This window comes from Fundulus heteroclitus, chromosome 22 (assembly GCF_011125445.2).
Source record: "Fundulus heteroclitus isolate FHET01 chromosome 22, MU-UCD_Fhet_4.1, whole genome shotgun sequence".
In the NCBI taxonomy this organism is placed as follows: domain Eukaryota; kingdom Metazoa; phylum Chordata; class Actinopteri; order Cyprinodontiformes; family Fundulidae; genus Fundulus; species Fundulus heteroclitus.
The window spans coordinates 2,463,363-2,477,374 of record NC_046382.1 but is presented as its reverse complement, the minus strand read 5'-3'; the positions used below and the strand labels follow the sequence as shown (position 1 = coordinate 2,477,374).

General features: G+C 53.8%; 1 protein-coding gene and 1 long non-coding RNA gene across 4 annotated transcripts in view; both read right to left on the bottom strand.

The window, feature by feature from the left end:
- The window catches only part of rtn4a (reticulon 4a), a 24,012-nt gene extending 10,000 nt beyond the window's left edge, over positions 1 to 14,012 (bottom strand). Inside the window, exons 1-3 of one of the 3 annotated variants that reach the window (XM_012857858.3) lie at positions 13,199 to 14,012; positions 7,551 to 7,604; positions 4,708 to 6,543 (exon numbers count right to left, since the gene is read on the bottom strand). In XM_012857858.3, the coding sequence (XP_012713312.2) occupies positions 4,708 to 6,543; positions 7,551 to 7,604; positions 13,199 to 13,793 (2,485 nt within the window). In that variant the 5' untranslated portion in view covers positions 13,794 to 14,012. The remainder of the gene's footprint in view (positions 1 to 4,707; positions 6,544 to 7,550; positions 7,605 to 13,198) is intronic. The other 2 variants (XM_012857860.3, XM_012857861.3) reach the window with 2 other exon arrangements.
- On the bottom strand, positions 9,047 to 9,578 carry LOC118557092. The gene is made up of 2 exons (XR_004927584.1): positions 9,529 to 9,578; positions 9,047 to 9,365 (listed from the first exon to the last, which is right to left on the bottom strand). It is a non-coding gene; the product is annotated as an uncharacterized LOC118557092 (long non-coding RNA).

Here is a 14,012-nt window from a genome sequence, read left to right as displayed (position 1 = left end):
TGCAGGACCACGTGTTCTGCTGCAGGGACACCAGGAACCTCTGAAGTGGAGCTTCATCACACCAGAACCGGTCTGAGGTCCGGTCCAGACCTGCCGGGCCCAGTCTCTGGTTCCTGACACTAATGAGCAGAAAAACTGAAGCTTCATGAACCGGGTCAGAACCAGGACCGGGTCGGCCCAACTCCAGGACCGCAGGATAGAACTACAACCAACACGGGTCAGAGGATTCCTTCCTCTCATGAACATGATCCGATTCCTTTTGGGCTCCAATGGCTCCTATGAACAGTTCTTTTGACTGACTATGCAGCTGCCATCAGAGCAAAAAAGGTTCTGAAGGTTCTGACAGGTCCTGTAAACTTAGTGCTGCTCTGGTTGGACGGAGCCAGACCCAGATGAATGGGGCGATCAGAACCGTCTCAGAACCACTGATTCACACCAGAACTTCTGCCAAGGACCCATCTTTGCTCACCTGCAGGATGTTCAGCTCAAACAAGATTATGCAGACGGCACTGCCACGAACGGACCTCCTCAGATGAACGGAACCGGTTAGAACTCTATGAACCAGAACCTGCAGAACCACCAGAGTCACAGCGGACCGGGTCTCACTGCTATCAGGCACGGTGGTGGCAGCATGATGCTGGGGCTGCTGTGCTAGATGGTGGAGAGCTGGACCCAGTGGGCGTGTACCACCGAGGCCCGTCTGTGAGAGGAGAACCAGCGGTTCTGGAGGTCCGGTTTCATCAAGATGTCAGAGGCCTGCTGCTGGCTACAGACAGCCTGATGATGGGGGGTGTATGAATATATCTGAGCCCAGCTTAACTCCTGAGACTGACTGCAGCCGCCTGTTCCCTCCCTGTAAACAGAACCGTTCAGAAGAACCGATCAGAACCTCCACTGAAACAGAACCATCTGGAGAACATCAGGTCCAAACCCTGCAGGCCTGAGAGGAGCTGAGCTGCATGGCTGCCACGTTACGTAAGCAGGAACATTTGCTGAGTGGTTTCTGGGTCGGAGAACCCTTTGTGGGGCTGCCAGTGTCGCAATGCAGGGAGGAGGAGGAGGAGGAGGAGGAGGAGGAAGAGGAGGAAGAGGAGGAGGAGGAAGAGGAGGAGGAGGAAGGGGAGGGGGAACCTTCAGCAGATTCAGCTCCTGCTTTACTTTCATTCCTGCTTGTTTTCTCAGATCCTCAACAGCTAAAATAAACAGCTTAAAATATTTTAGCGAGGAGCCTAAAGTTCTGGTTACTCACATGTCTGCAGTGACCGGGTCCAGTAAAGACCCGGTCCAGTCTCTACCAGGCTGGCTGGGTGTGGTTCTGTGGACTCCACTGAGGCCCCTCAGTGTTGGGTTACCGACCCGTATCAAGTTATTTCCAGCGCTGAGGGAAGCAGCAGCGCTGCGTAGTTTAACGCTACTGTAGGAACATTTAAACACAGGAACCAGAATGCTGGACGGGCCCGGTTCTGGTTCTGGCTCACCAGAAAGTCGAGACATGTCGGGAAGTTTAACAGGAGGAGGAACAAAGATGAGGCGAACTTACCGTAGAGATGCAAGTTAATGATGAGACAAACAGAACCAAAAGTCCAAGCAAACAAAGAAGTTAGTGTTGAACAGAGCGGACCAGAACTGACCTGACCAGAACTGTCAGGAACAGAACGGGTCAGAAACAGAATGGGTCAGATGCAGAACGGGTCAGATGCAGAACGGGTCAGATGCAGAACGGGTCAGGAACAGAACGGGTCAGATGCAGAACGGGTCAGATGCAGAACGGGTCAGGAACAGAACGGGACAGGAACAGAATGGGTCAGAAACAGAACGGGTCAGAAACAGAATGGGTCAGAAACAGAACGGGTCAGAAACAGAATGGGTCAGAAACAGAACGGGTCAGAAACAGAACGGGTCAGAAACAGAATGGGTCAGAAACAGAACGGGTCAGAAACAGAATGGGACAGAAACAGAACGGGTCAGAAACAGAATGGGTCAGAAACAGAACGGGTCAGAAACAGAACGGGTCAGAAACAGAATGGGTCAGAAACAGAACGGGTCAGAAACAGAATGGGACAGGAACAGAACGGGTCAGAAACAGAATGGGTCAGAAACAGAACGGGTAAGGAACAGAACGGGTCAGAAACAGAATGGGACAGGAACAGAACGGGTCAGAAACAGAATGGGTCAGAAACAGAACGGGTCAGAAACAGAATGGGACAGGAACAGAATGGGTCAGAAACAGAATGGGTCAGAAACAGAACGGGTCAGAAACAGAATGGGTCAGAAACAGAACGGGTCAGAAACAGAATGGGTCAGAAACAGAACGGGTCAGAAACAGAACGGGTCAGAAACAGAATGGGTCAGAAACAGAACGGGTCAGAAACAGAATGGGTCAGAAACAGAACGGGTAAGGAACAGAATGGGTCAGGAACAGAATGGGTCAGGAACAGAACGGGTCAGAAACAGAACGGGTCAGAAACAGAACGGGTAAGGAACAGAACGGGTCAGAAACAGAACAGGTAAGGAACAGAATGGGTCAGAAACAGAACGGGTCAGAAACAGAATGGGTCAGAAACAGAACGGGTAAGGAACAGAATGGGTCAGGAATAGAATGGGTCAGGAACAGAACGGGTCAGAAACAGAACGGGTCAGAAACAGAACGGGTAAGGAACAGAACGGGTCAGAAACAGAACAGGTAAGGAACAGAACGGGTCAGAAACAGAACAGGTCAGGAACAGATGCAGAACAGGTCAGGAACAGATGTAGAATGGGTCAGGAACAGAACGGGTCAGAAACAGAACGGGTCAGAAACAGAATGGGTCAAAAACAGAACGGGTCAGAAACAGAATGGGTCAGGAACAGAACGGGTCAGATGCAGAACAGGTCAGGAACAGAACGGGTCAGAAACAGAATGGGTCAGGAACAGAACGGGTCAGAAACAGAACGGGTCAGAAACAGAATGGGTCAGGAACAGAACGGGTCAGATGCAGAACAGGTCAGGAACAGAACGGGTCAGAAACAGAATGGGTCAGGAACAGAACGGGTCAGAAACAGAACGGGTCAGAAACAGAATGGGTCAGGAACAGAACGGGTCAGAAACAGAATGGGACAGGAACAGAACGGGTAAGGAACAGAATGGGTCAGGAACAGAACGGGTCAGAAACAGAACGGGTCAGAAACAGAACGGGTCAGAAACAGAATGGGTCAGGAACAGAACGGGTCAGAAACAGAACGGGTAAGGAACAGAACGGGTCAGAAACAGAACAGGTCAGGAACAGAAGCAGAACAGGTCAGGAACAGATGTAGAATGGGTCAGGAACAGAACGGGTCAAAAACAGACCGGGTCAGGAACAGAAGCAGAATGGGTCTGGAACAGAACGGGCCGGGAACAGAATGGGTCAGGAACGGAAGTAAAATGGGTCAGAAGTAGAATGAGAGACGCAGAAAGGGTCAAGAACAGAAGTAGAATGGGTCAGGAACAGAATGGGTCTGGAACAGAGCGGGCCGGGAGCAGAACGGGTGGGGAACAGAAGTAAAATGGGTCAGATGCAGAACAGGTCAGGAACAGAATGGGTCAGGAACAGAACGGGTCAGGAACAGAAGTAGAATGAGACAGATGCAGAACAGGTCAGGAACAGAAGTAGAACGGGTCAGGAACAGAATGGGTCATGAACAGAATGGGTCGGGAACAGAACGGGTCGGAACAGAATTAGTCAGGAACAGAATGGGTCATGAACAGAATAGAATGGGTCAGGAACAGAAGCAAAATGAGTCCGGAGTAGAATGGGTCAGAAGTAGAACGGGTCAGGTACAGAACGGGCCGGGAACAGAAGCAGAACGGGTCAGGAACAGAAACGGTCGGGAACAGAAACAGAAGGGGTCAGGAACAGAAGTAGAATGGGTCAGATGCAGAACGGGTCGGGAACAGAAGTAAAATGGGCCAGATGCAGAACGGATCAGGAACAGAAGTAGAATGGGTCAGGAACAGAACTGGCTGGGAACAGAAGTAGAATGGGTCAGAAGTGGAATGAGACAGATGCAGAACGGGTCAGGAACAGAACTAGAATGGGTCAGGAACAGAACGGGTCAGGAACAGAAGTAGAATGTGTCAGGAACAGAATGGGTCTGGAACAGAACGGGTCAGGAATAGAACGAGCCGGGAGCAGAACGGGTCGGGAACAGAACGGGTCAGGAACAGAAGTAAAATGGGTCAGGAACAGAACGGGTCAGGAACAGAAGTAAAATGGGTCAGGAACAGAACGGGTCAGGAACAGAATGGGTCGGGAACAGAAGCAGAACGGGTCAGAAGTAGAATGAGACAGATGCAGAACGGGTCAGGAACAGAAGTAGAACGGGTCAGGAACAGAATGGATCATGAATAGAATGGGTCGGGAACAGAAGCAAAATGAGTCCGGAATAGAATGGGTCAGAAGTAGAACCGGTCAGGTGCAAAACGGGACAGGAACAGAAGCAGAACGGGTCAGGAACAGAAGTAGAATGGGTAAGAAGTAGAATGGGTCAGGAACAGAACGGGTCAGAAACAAGCAGAACACATCAGGAACAGAAGTAAAATGGGTCAGGAACAGAACGGGTCAGGAACTGAAGGTGACGTATGGAGGGGGGATGGGTGGAGTCAAACTGAGAAGATGGTGACGTGTGGATGGCGGTGGAACCAAGGAGGATGTGGGATGGAGTCCATGCTGGACGGCTTTAGGTTACCTGCTCTTAGGTTCAGGTTGGGCATCTTAAACTCTCGGCTGCTCGCGGCGCTCCTCTTGGGCGCCACCTCCTCTGGTTTTCCGGCGGGTGGCTGGGTGGGGGGAGCCTGGCTGGGGGGCGTCTCCAGCTCAGCCTTGCTCTTCTGGGGGGAGGCCTGGGTGAGGAGGCGGTAGGAGCTCTGACTCGGAGCTTCTGGTTCCGGCTCAGGAGGGGAGGCTACCTTTGGAGGCGGAGCTGCAGCCACGGAAGGCGTGTCCTTCAGACAGAAGCTGAGGTCATCGTCCATGGGGATCTCTGGAGGCTTCGGCGAGGAGAACTTGGATGTATCCAGAGCTTCGAGGAACTCGTCAATAACACCTCGGGGCGGTCTCTCAATGAACTCAAACTCCTCCGAGGAGACTTCATGCTCAGACACCTCCTCCGCCACCTCTGGTTCCTCCAGCTCCATCTTTAGGTCTTTAGTCTCCGTTTCCACCTGGAAGATGGATGGATTCTTGGCCATGGCCTCCAGGACAGGGGACAGGGAGTCTGCGGTCGGAGACTCAGAGTCTGAATCTTCAGCGGTGGTCTTGCTCTGGAAGTCAAGCGGCTCGAACTTTTCGGCCTCTTTGGGAGAATCGTTGCTGGAGAACCAGTCTTTCTGCTCGATCTGGACGGGTTCCTCTTCTTTGACCTTCGGCGGGGTGGTCTCCTCGGCCTCTTTGACCAGATCGAAGGCCCCAAAGCTTTTGTTGTCCTCACCGTTTGGACTGTCTACAGATTTGGCCTCCATCTGCTCCGTCATCTCCTTCAGCAGGGACACTTTGGCTTCAAAAGCAAACGGGTTGTTGGCGGACAGGTTGATGGGAGGGTTGGGCGACTCCATCATCCGGCGCTCCAGGATGGGGCTCTGCTCCGGACTTCCCTCAGATGAGCCAGAGTCCACTTTGTCAGGGTTCAGAGGGGAAGACTTCAAGATGTCCGGAAGTGACGGCGGCAGAGGAGAGTCCTCTTCGTCTTCGTCCTCTTCCTCTTTGAGGCCGGAGGAGAACTGGTTCATGGACGCCATGAGGGACTCGCTGGCCGTCTTACTCGTCTCGTCTAGGATGGACGGTTGGTTGTCCTGGGACTCTCCCGTCTGCCCGTACTGGACCAGATCTGGTGTGGGACTCTCGGACATTTTGGATGCCCTGGTGTCAGACTCTCCAAAGTGGGAGTAGCCGCTGTCGGCCAAGGGGGAGTAGCCCTCAAACGGGTTACTGTTCTTCTTGCCCTCATACATCAGGTCTTCATCGTCATCGGACTGGTTGGCACACACGTCTGGCTCATATCTGGAGGAGCTAATGGGAGGGGTGTCCTTGGTGAGGGGATCCATGGAGACCTTGGAGTTGCCTTCAGATGAGAGGAACGGTGAATCCCAGTTCTCTGTTGGGTTAGAGGAGGCCAGGTGAGACTCAGGAGCCATCATGAGGGGGTTGACCGGGGAGGGGCCGGTGGAGGACCGGTCTGAGCTGATCAGCTTCTCCTCGGGGGAAAATGAGACGCCGCTGTCTTCACACAGAGTGTGAGGCCCCGAGTCTTTCCCTAAACTCAGGTAGGGACCGGCTAGGGAATCTAGAAGGTCTTCCTTAGTTTTACCACGGCCGGGTCCACAGTCGCCGTCTTCACCCTCCCAGGGCGTGTCCTTGGAGAGGGACCTGGGGGGTGGGGTGGAGAAGGAGCCCAGGGGTGCAGAAGATCCTGGAGGAGGGGGCTGGTTGGGACTCTCGGTCAGAGACAGCTCCTCCAGAGAGTCGGGCGAGTGGAGAGGGGAGATGGGAGAGATGGGTGCAGGGGAGTCACCCTTCTGCCCAAGTTCTTCAGTAGAGAGGGAGGAGGGAGAACACATGGGAACTGTTCATACAGAAGGAACTGTTCATACAGAAGGAACTGTTCATACAGAAGGAACTGTTCACACCTGTGCATACAGCACATAAATCAAACCATTCCTTACAGAGCCACCACACCTGGGCAGGTGTTCCTCCACAACCAGGAGACCAGAGCAGACACAGCAGCTGAACCTGAGAGAACCGGGGCAGGGGGGGGGGGGGGGGGGGGGCTGATTGGTCAAATATCAGGTTCTGGTGGATCCACAGAACATCAGCGTTTAGTTCTTCATGTTTTAACTCTGAAACTCCAGAGCTTCAGACAAAGGGCTGGTCTGTCTGAACCGAGCTGCCAGGTCCAGAACCAGGAACAGAGAAACGACCAGAACTGTATCGGTGCTGGTACTGGCAGCTCCAGAACCAGGCAGAACCATGAAGAATAACGGGTAGATTTCCCCTGCAGCTCAGATCAATGACATCACGGTTCACCAGGGGGACCTCCTGGGTGAGTCAGACCGGACCATCAGACTCCAGGTTCTGTTAGGTTCTGTCAGGTTCTGTTAGGTTCTGTTAGGTTCTGTGAGGTTCTGTGAGGTTCTGTGAGTAAGGCGTCTGTCTGCTCTGTTCTCCAGTCCGGTTCCCACATGGTGGTGGATCAGTTCTGGACCCAGGCTAGGTGGCACTAATCCACGCTCAGTGAGGATTAACCAGATTAAATGCGCCGTGGAGGAGCGCCGACCTCAGACCACACAGACACCAAGACCAGCAGAGAAGAAGACATGCACCGGACCTCTGAGAGGACAGAGGAGAGAGGACAGAGGACATAGGACAGAGGACAGAGGATAGAGGACATAGGACATAGGACACTCAGAGAGGATAGAGGACAGAGGACAGAGGACGGAGGACAGAGGAGAGAGGACAGAGGACACTCAGAGAGGACAGAGGACAGAGGTCAGAGGACATAGGACACTCAGAGAGGATAGAGGATAGAGGACTTGCCTGTAGGGAACTGCATCAGAAGATGAGGCTGAGCTTTAGGAGGAGAAGACACATCTGTGGAAGGAGACAGAGAGCAGCAGGAGGTGAGTCAAAGCGTCTGAACAGGTTCTGGGAGACGACTCGTTGGAAAAAGACACGGTTCTTCCCAGAGGAGTCACGTCTCTACCGTCGTCCAGCTGGCGGAGCTCATTAAGAAGCATAATTATACTGAAACAAACGTTCCTATGACATCTGCGTTTAACCCCCAGGGAGCAGTCGGGGGTTAGGGGTGTTGCTCAGGGACAGAGAGGCAGTCTGGGAGTTGAACCCACCACTCCCCCCAGCATTAATCAGTCGTTACCGTTAATTAAACACACAAAGCTTTGGCACATTACAGCCATCCTTTACTGACGTGATGAAACTCTATATTTTATTCTAAATATGTTTATTATCAGAGGAAAGCTGAACAAACGGTGGGGGGCTTTTATTTTGAAGGGCTAGGAGTGTCTTTGGCCTAGTCAAAGCCCGTCCACTCCTCCCCGGTCAGAGGACCCACAGGAGAGGCGGGTGGAGGTGAATCTGCTTTTATTTTGAAAACAGGAAGTGCATCTGCAGGGAAGGGTCACCAGTGTTCAGCGAATCAAACGCACCCTGCTGCCACGGGCCGCCGAGCAACGCCGCAAAGACCCACGTACACGGTTACCATGACAACCAGTGATCTCATGGCCCGGTCACATGATCACCCCAGATTACATCACGATGCTTAGAACCAACCCGGGTGACCGGACCTCCTGCTGCAGAGCCGGGCCACCGGACCCACAGAACCGGGTCACTGCAGAAGAACTGAAGAACCAGAATAAAGATCCAAATGCAGCCACAGCCAGACAGACGGGGCCAGCAGGAAGCTGGGTAGCAGGCTGCAGCGCCCCCACCTGGACAGGTGGTGTAAAACACGCTGTCTGATTACCAGGGTCCTGCTGCTGTATTATGGGATGTTCAGGAGAAACAGAACCGACCCGAGACTCCAGCAGACTGCGGTTCTGATGGTGCCAACCAGAATCAGCCCAGATCCAGCGTCACCGTTCCTCCGTTCCTCCCCCAGCATACCTGGGCGCACCTGGCAGGTTCTGACACGCCACTGATTGGATCAGTCTGGTTCCAGGTAACTAGATTAGACGTTCTGATCCGTGTTAATGCAGAGAGACACCAAGCGCCCCACCTCCTCCAACCACAGCGGTGTTCCTGCTCAGGCAGGTTCTCTGACGGGCGGGTTCTGTGGTTCTGGTGGTTATTGGGTTCAGAGGAGAGGAACAATATAAAGAGCCAACAGCTGCTGTTTCTGTGGAAACTGTTCTCTACACTCCTCCATCTTTCTGGTTCTGGATCTGGATCACCTCATCTTATTTGGTTCTGGATCACCTCATCTTCTTTGGTTCTGGTTCTGGATCACCTCATCTTCTTTGGTTCTGGTTCTGGATCACCTCATCTTATTTGGTTCTGGATCACCTCATCTTCTTTGGTTCTGGATCACCTCATCTTATTTGGTTCTGGTTCTTTAATCTCTCAGTGTAGCAGTTTTTAAGTCCATTTATTCAGTTTGAGTTTGATCATTAAATGATATAAACCATCTGGCTTTGAAATGTTACTTTGCTTTTGATCTTTAAGTGAAATACATTCAATAGTTTTGCTAGTTTAATAATTATTTTGTTAAGCAATGTTGATTTTAATAAATAAAATGACTATTCAGAACCATTCCACAATAAAGCAGCTCTGGCTGCGGCTCCTCCGGGAACTGTTCACACCTGGAACTGTTCATACAGAAGGAACTGTTCACACCTGGAACTGTTCACACAGAAGGAACTGTTCACACCTGGGAACTGTTTATACAGAAGGAACTGTTCACACAGAGAGGGAACTGTTCACATAGAAGGAACTGTTTACATAAAAGGAACTGTTCACACAGAGAGGGAACTGTTCACACAGAAGGAACTGTTCACACCTGGGAACCGTTCACACATGGGCACTGTTCATACAGAAGGAACTGTTCACTCAGTGGGAACTGTTCACACAGAAGGAATTGTTCACACAAAAGGAACTGTTCACACCTGGCAACTGTTCACACAAAAGGAACTGTTCACAAAGAAGGAGCTTTTCAATCAGTGTGAACTGTTCACACAGTAGGAATTGTTCACACAGTGGGATTTGGTACCACCTGGGTGTTCACACAAAAGGAACTGTTTAGAGTGGGAACTGTTCACTCAGTGGAAACTGTCCGTGCAGAGGGAACTGTTCACTCAGTGGGAACTGTTCATACAGTGGGAACTGTTCATACAATGGGAACTGTTCACTCAGCGGGTTCTGAACTGAATTGCAGCTTCAGTTCAGATCCGACTCATTAGCCCCTGAGGTGGAACCTGCCGATGATACAGGTTCTGTTTATGAAGGGAATGGGTCGGGTCAGAATCACTAGAAAAGTTCTAAAAAGCAGCTCTGCTGGTTCCTTCTTGTTTTGGTACCAACCAGAACCATCAGAACCAACAACCCACATCCGTCTGGGCCGGTTCTAACAGAACCATGATTACCTTCCATAGACCTGCAGCCTGAAGACAGAACCGAGCAGAACATGAGCTAGTTTTAGGTTCTGTCCTGAGGGAACAGAACAGAACCAGGACTGTGGTACCAAACCCGGAAAGGTGCTGCTTCACGCTGAGGATGGAGGTAGGAACCATCTGATGGACCCATGGCGGCAGGAACTGGACCTGATTTATGTTCTGGTGGAGTGTGACTTTAAGGAGTCTGGTAGTTCAGAACCAGAACCTCAGTACGATGGTTCTGGTTTAGAGTGGAGGTTCTTTGATCCGGGTCTCCTGCTGTGTTCTGAGGTTCTGTCTCAGGTAAAGATTCTGAATTAAAGTGAAATCAGAACCAGTTCTGGCTCCTCTGTCCAGAATAAGTGCTTGGTTCTGGTTCTGACCGGTTCTGTGTCCTGAGCTATAAAAATCCTTCCTGGATCCTGCAGTGAAACCCGACTGGGGTCCAGTCAGCTGCTGCCGGGCTTTAACGCCCAGAACCTCTGCTGTCGACGCCTCCTGCTGACTACACTGCAGCAGACGACCCGCTCCCACCGACCAGAACCAGAGAGTTCTGGTTCTGGTCCATCAGGTCAGTTAGGCTGACTGGGTCCAACAGAGTCGGTTCTGGTTCTGAGTCAGTACCTCAGAACATCTGCAGCTCAGAGAAAAGGACGTTGACATCAGATCATTCCTCTCCGGGTCCAGCGGGTCCAACAGAACCAACGATGTGGGCCGGGCCTGAATTCTCGGTACCGGGTTTAACTTTCTATTCGTTTTTAACACGACTTCCCTGGTTCTGATGGAAACCAGAGCTTTCTGTGGTTCTGAAGGCTGGACCGGACCCGTTTCAGCTGTTCGGTACCAAGCGGCAGCAGAACCACAACAACAGCCGGTCCTTCCTCAGGTCCGGACCCGTTTAGCAGCCTCCTGGTGCCGGTTCTGTGATTAAGGTCCAATTCCCAGCAGAACCCGAGCTGAGTCTTAATAGAACCTTTCTTCTTCTAATTACAGTGGTTCTGGTTCTGATGACCCACATTCGCCTCCTACAGGAACAGCGCCGGGAGCCCAGGACGAAGGTCCAGAACCCTCCTCTTCCTCCTCAGGGAGTTTGGACCGGAGCCACGAGGTTAAGTCAGATTAGTGAGACCAGCTGCTGTCTGCAGAACCGGGCTCAGCCGACCCGACCCGACCCGCTTTCAGGAAACCGGGTCAGCCACCAGCAGGAACACGGCTGCTGGGTCAGAACCTGAACTGGTTCTGCAGGAGGGGGTGCTAGATAATTATCTGAACTGGGCTCGGTCTGGGTGGGCCGGGTCGGTACCAGGCTCACTGGTGTACTGGACCGGACCCAAATGTTCAGATCAAAGGCAGAACCAGCTTCCCCGATCAGAACTTCTGGGCCGGTATCACACAGTAAACCAGCTGTTATAGTTCCTACAGCTCTACACCGACCGGACCGAGCCGGACCAGACAGAACCAGACCGGACCGGACCAAACCGGACCGAGCCGGCTCTGGGTCAAACCCGCCAACCCAGCACAGCAACAGGTGGGGGAGGGGAGCAGATCTTCTGTCTGCTGAAGTGACTCAGGCTCATCGAAGCCTGTTAAACAGCAGGAACCGGACCAGGACCAGAACCAGGTAGAACACACCTGCTGTGGTGAGGGTGCCTTCACTGACCGTGGGAAAACTCAGAGACCTGCTGGTCATCATGACAGCAAGCAGAGGAACCTGTGAGGTCAGAACCGCTGATGGTTCCTGGTTCTGGAGAACGACCCGCGGCTCGTTAAGCCTCGGTTCTGGAGAACCTGTCTGGGTTTAGTTTGGGTTTAAGGCTGATTCAGCTCTTTGTTGTCTCTCTACCTGCTTTCTAATCCTGGTCTCTGTTTTAACTTAATTAATAAACTCATTAATTAATCAATTAAACCTAAATTAACCTCCAGGAACTCAGCTGGTTCTGATCGGCCCGGTCCAGTCAGGTTCTGCTCCTTTTGTTCCGAAGGCCGGGTCCAGCCCCACCCAGCATCTGAGGCCCGCTCACCTTCGCTCCGCATCATCATCATCATCATCATCATCATCATCATAATCATCATCATCATCATCAGGCCCAGAACCTGCTGCAGAACTGGGCCGGACCGGACCTGCAGCTGGTTCTGGGTGGAGGAACCGGAGCCAGGGCGTCACCCTGACCTGGTTCCGTGGCCCCGGGGCCGGGCGGAGCGGCGGGGCGGCGGGGAGCGGACTCCCGGTGGATTCCTTTGTTGTGACTAATCTGGGCTGGGCCGCCGCCGCCGCTGCGTCCATTACCGGACACGGCCTGCTCTGCTCCGGCGGGGGAAACCGGTTCGGTTCCGGTTCGGCCCCGGCCAACCCGACCCAAATAAACGCACCAGAACCTCCGCTGTAAGGCGGACACCAGAGCGGACCGGGAGGAACCGGCGTGCGAGCAGAACGGCGCCGGTGTAACGGTGTAACGGTGTAACGGTGTAACGGTGTAAGGAAGCAGCGCAGCGCTTTCTGCGTAACTCTGATGGTGAATAGCGCGCAGCCCGCTGTCCGATAATGGAACCCAGCTACGTACCGCTAACGGCGGGGAAAACGGTGAATAACGACACCGGTACCGGGGACAGAACCGGCCCCCAGCCCGCTGCATATGCTCCACACCCCCCTCCGGGTCTCCGGTACCGGATCGACATTTTAACGGTTGGTTTAGCGGGTCGGCACCGACACATCAGCCGGTCCAAACAGAACAGGTGGGCCGCATCACCGCACCAACCGCCGAACCTAAACCTGGACCAGAACCCGCAGAAATACACCCGATCCGTCCCGATAAAACGCTCCTGTGAGCCCGGTTCCGGGTCCAGTTAACGGACCGGGACCCAAACATCAGCCCGGGTCAGAGGCGGTTCTGTCCGGGATGAGCAGCATCACGGCGCGGCTCCTCAGACGTTCCCTTACCGGCAGAGAAACGCCCAATAACCGGTAAAAAAACAAAAAAAGAACCGCCCCGGTTTCAGCTGAGGTACCGGTTCCGATGAGCCTGGGGGTCTGGGTCCCGGTTCCGATAAAAGAGCCGAACTCTGGCCGCAGATACTCACACGAAGCCGGAGCCACTGGTTCCTGCGTCACCGCGGGCTGCGCTGCTGCTTCTGCCGGGGATGGCGCTGCTCGGCGGGCGGGGAGGGCGTCGCTCTGCGGGGCAGGAGGCTCCGCCGGGGGGGCAGGAGGCTCCACCGGGGGGGCCGCCACCGGGGGGGCCGGGCCGAGCTCCCAGCTCTCCGCCTCGGCTCGGGGGGCCAGAACCTCGGGCTCCTCCAGAACCGAGCCGGAGCTGGTGGAGTCTGGGTCTGGCTTCTGGGCCGGGGGCGCGGGTTCTGGTTCCTTAACCGCCACCGGTTCGGGTTTCTTTACAGGTTCTGGCTCCTGTTCTGGCTCCGGTTCTGGCTCCGGTTCTGGTTCTGGTTCCGGTTCTGTGGAAGTCACCCGGGGCTCCTGCAGCCCACCCTGCTGCTCGGCCCTGTGCCGCTCCAGCGCGTCCTGAGCCCCGCCGACCAGATCCACGATGTCGTCCGAACCGAAGAGGTCGTGGCCGGGCTCCGGGTCCAGTTGCGGTTCCGGTTCGGCCTGGTAGTGGCGGGCCTCGCCGAACAGGGGGCTGCTGGAGGAGACCTGCGGCTCCTCGCTGTCTGCCATCTTTCTCACTTTTCTAAAGTTTCTCCCAAAGTGGCAAAAAGTTCTGGTTCCGGTTCTCTCCGGGTCTCCGGGCCGGTTTCCTCCGCGGGTGAGCTGTGATCGGGGAAAGGTGCCGCGGACCAGAACCGGTTCGCCTCCGTTTTCTCTCCGAACCGAGCCCAACTGCGCCACGCGACACCGCAGAAGACCCACAGCGTCGAACCCGAGCCTGGGTCGGCC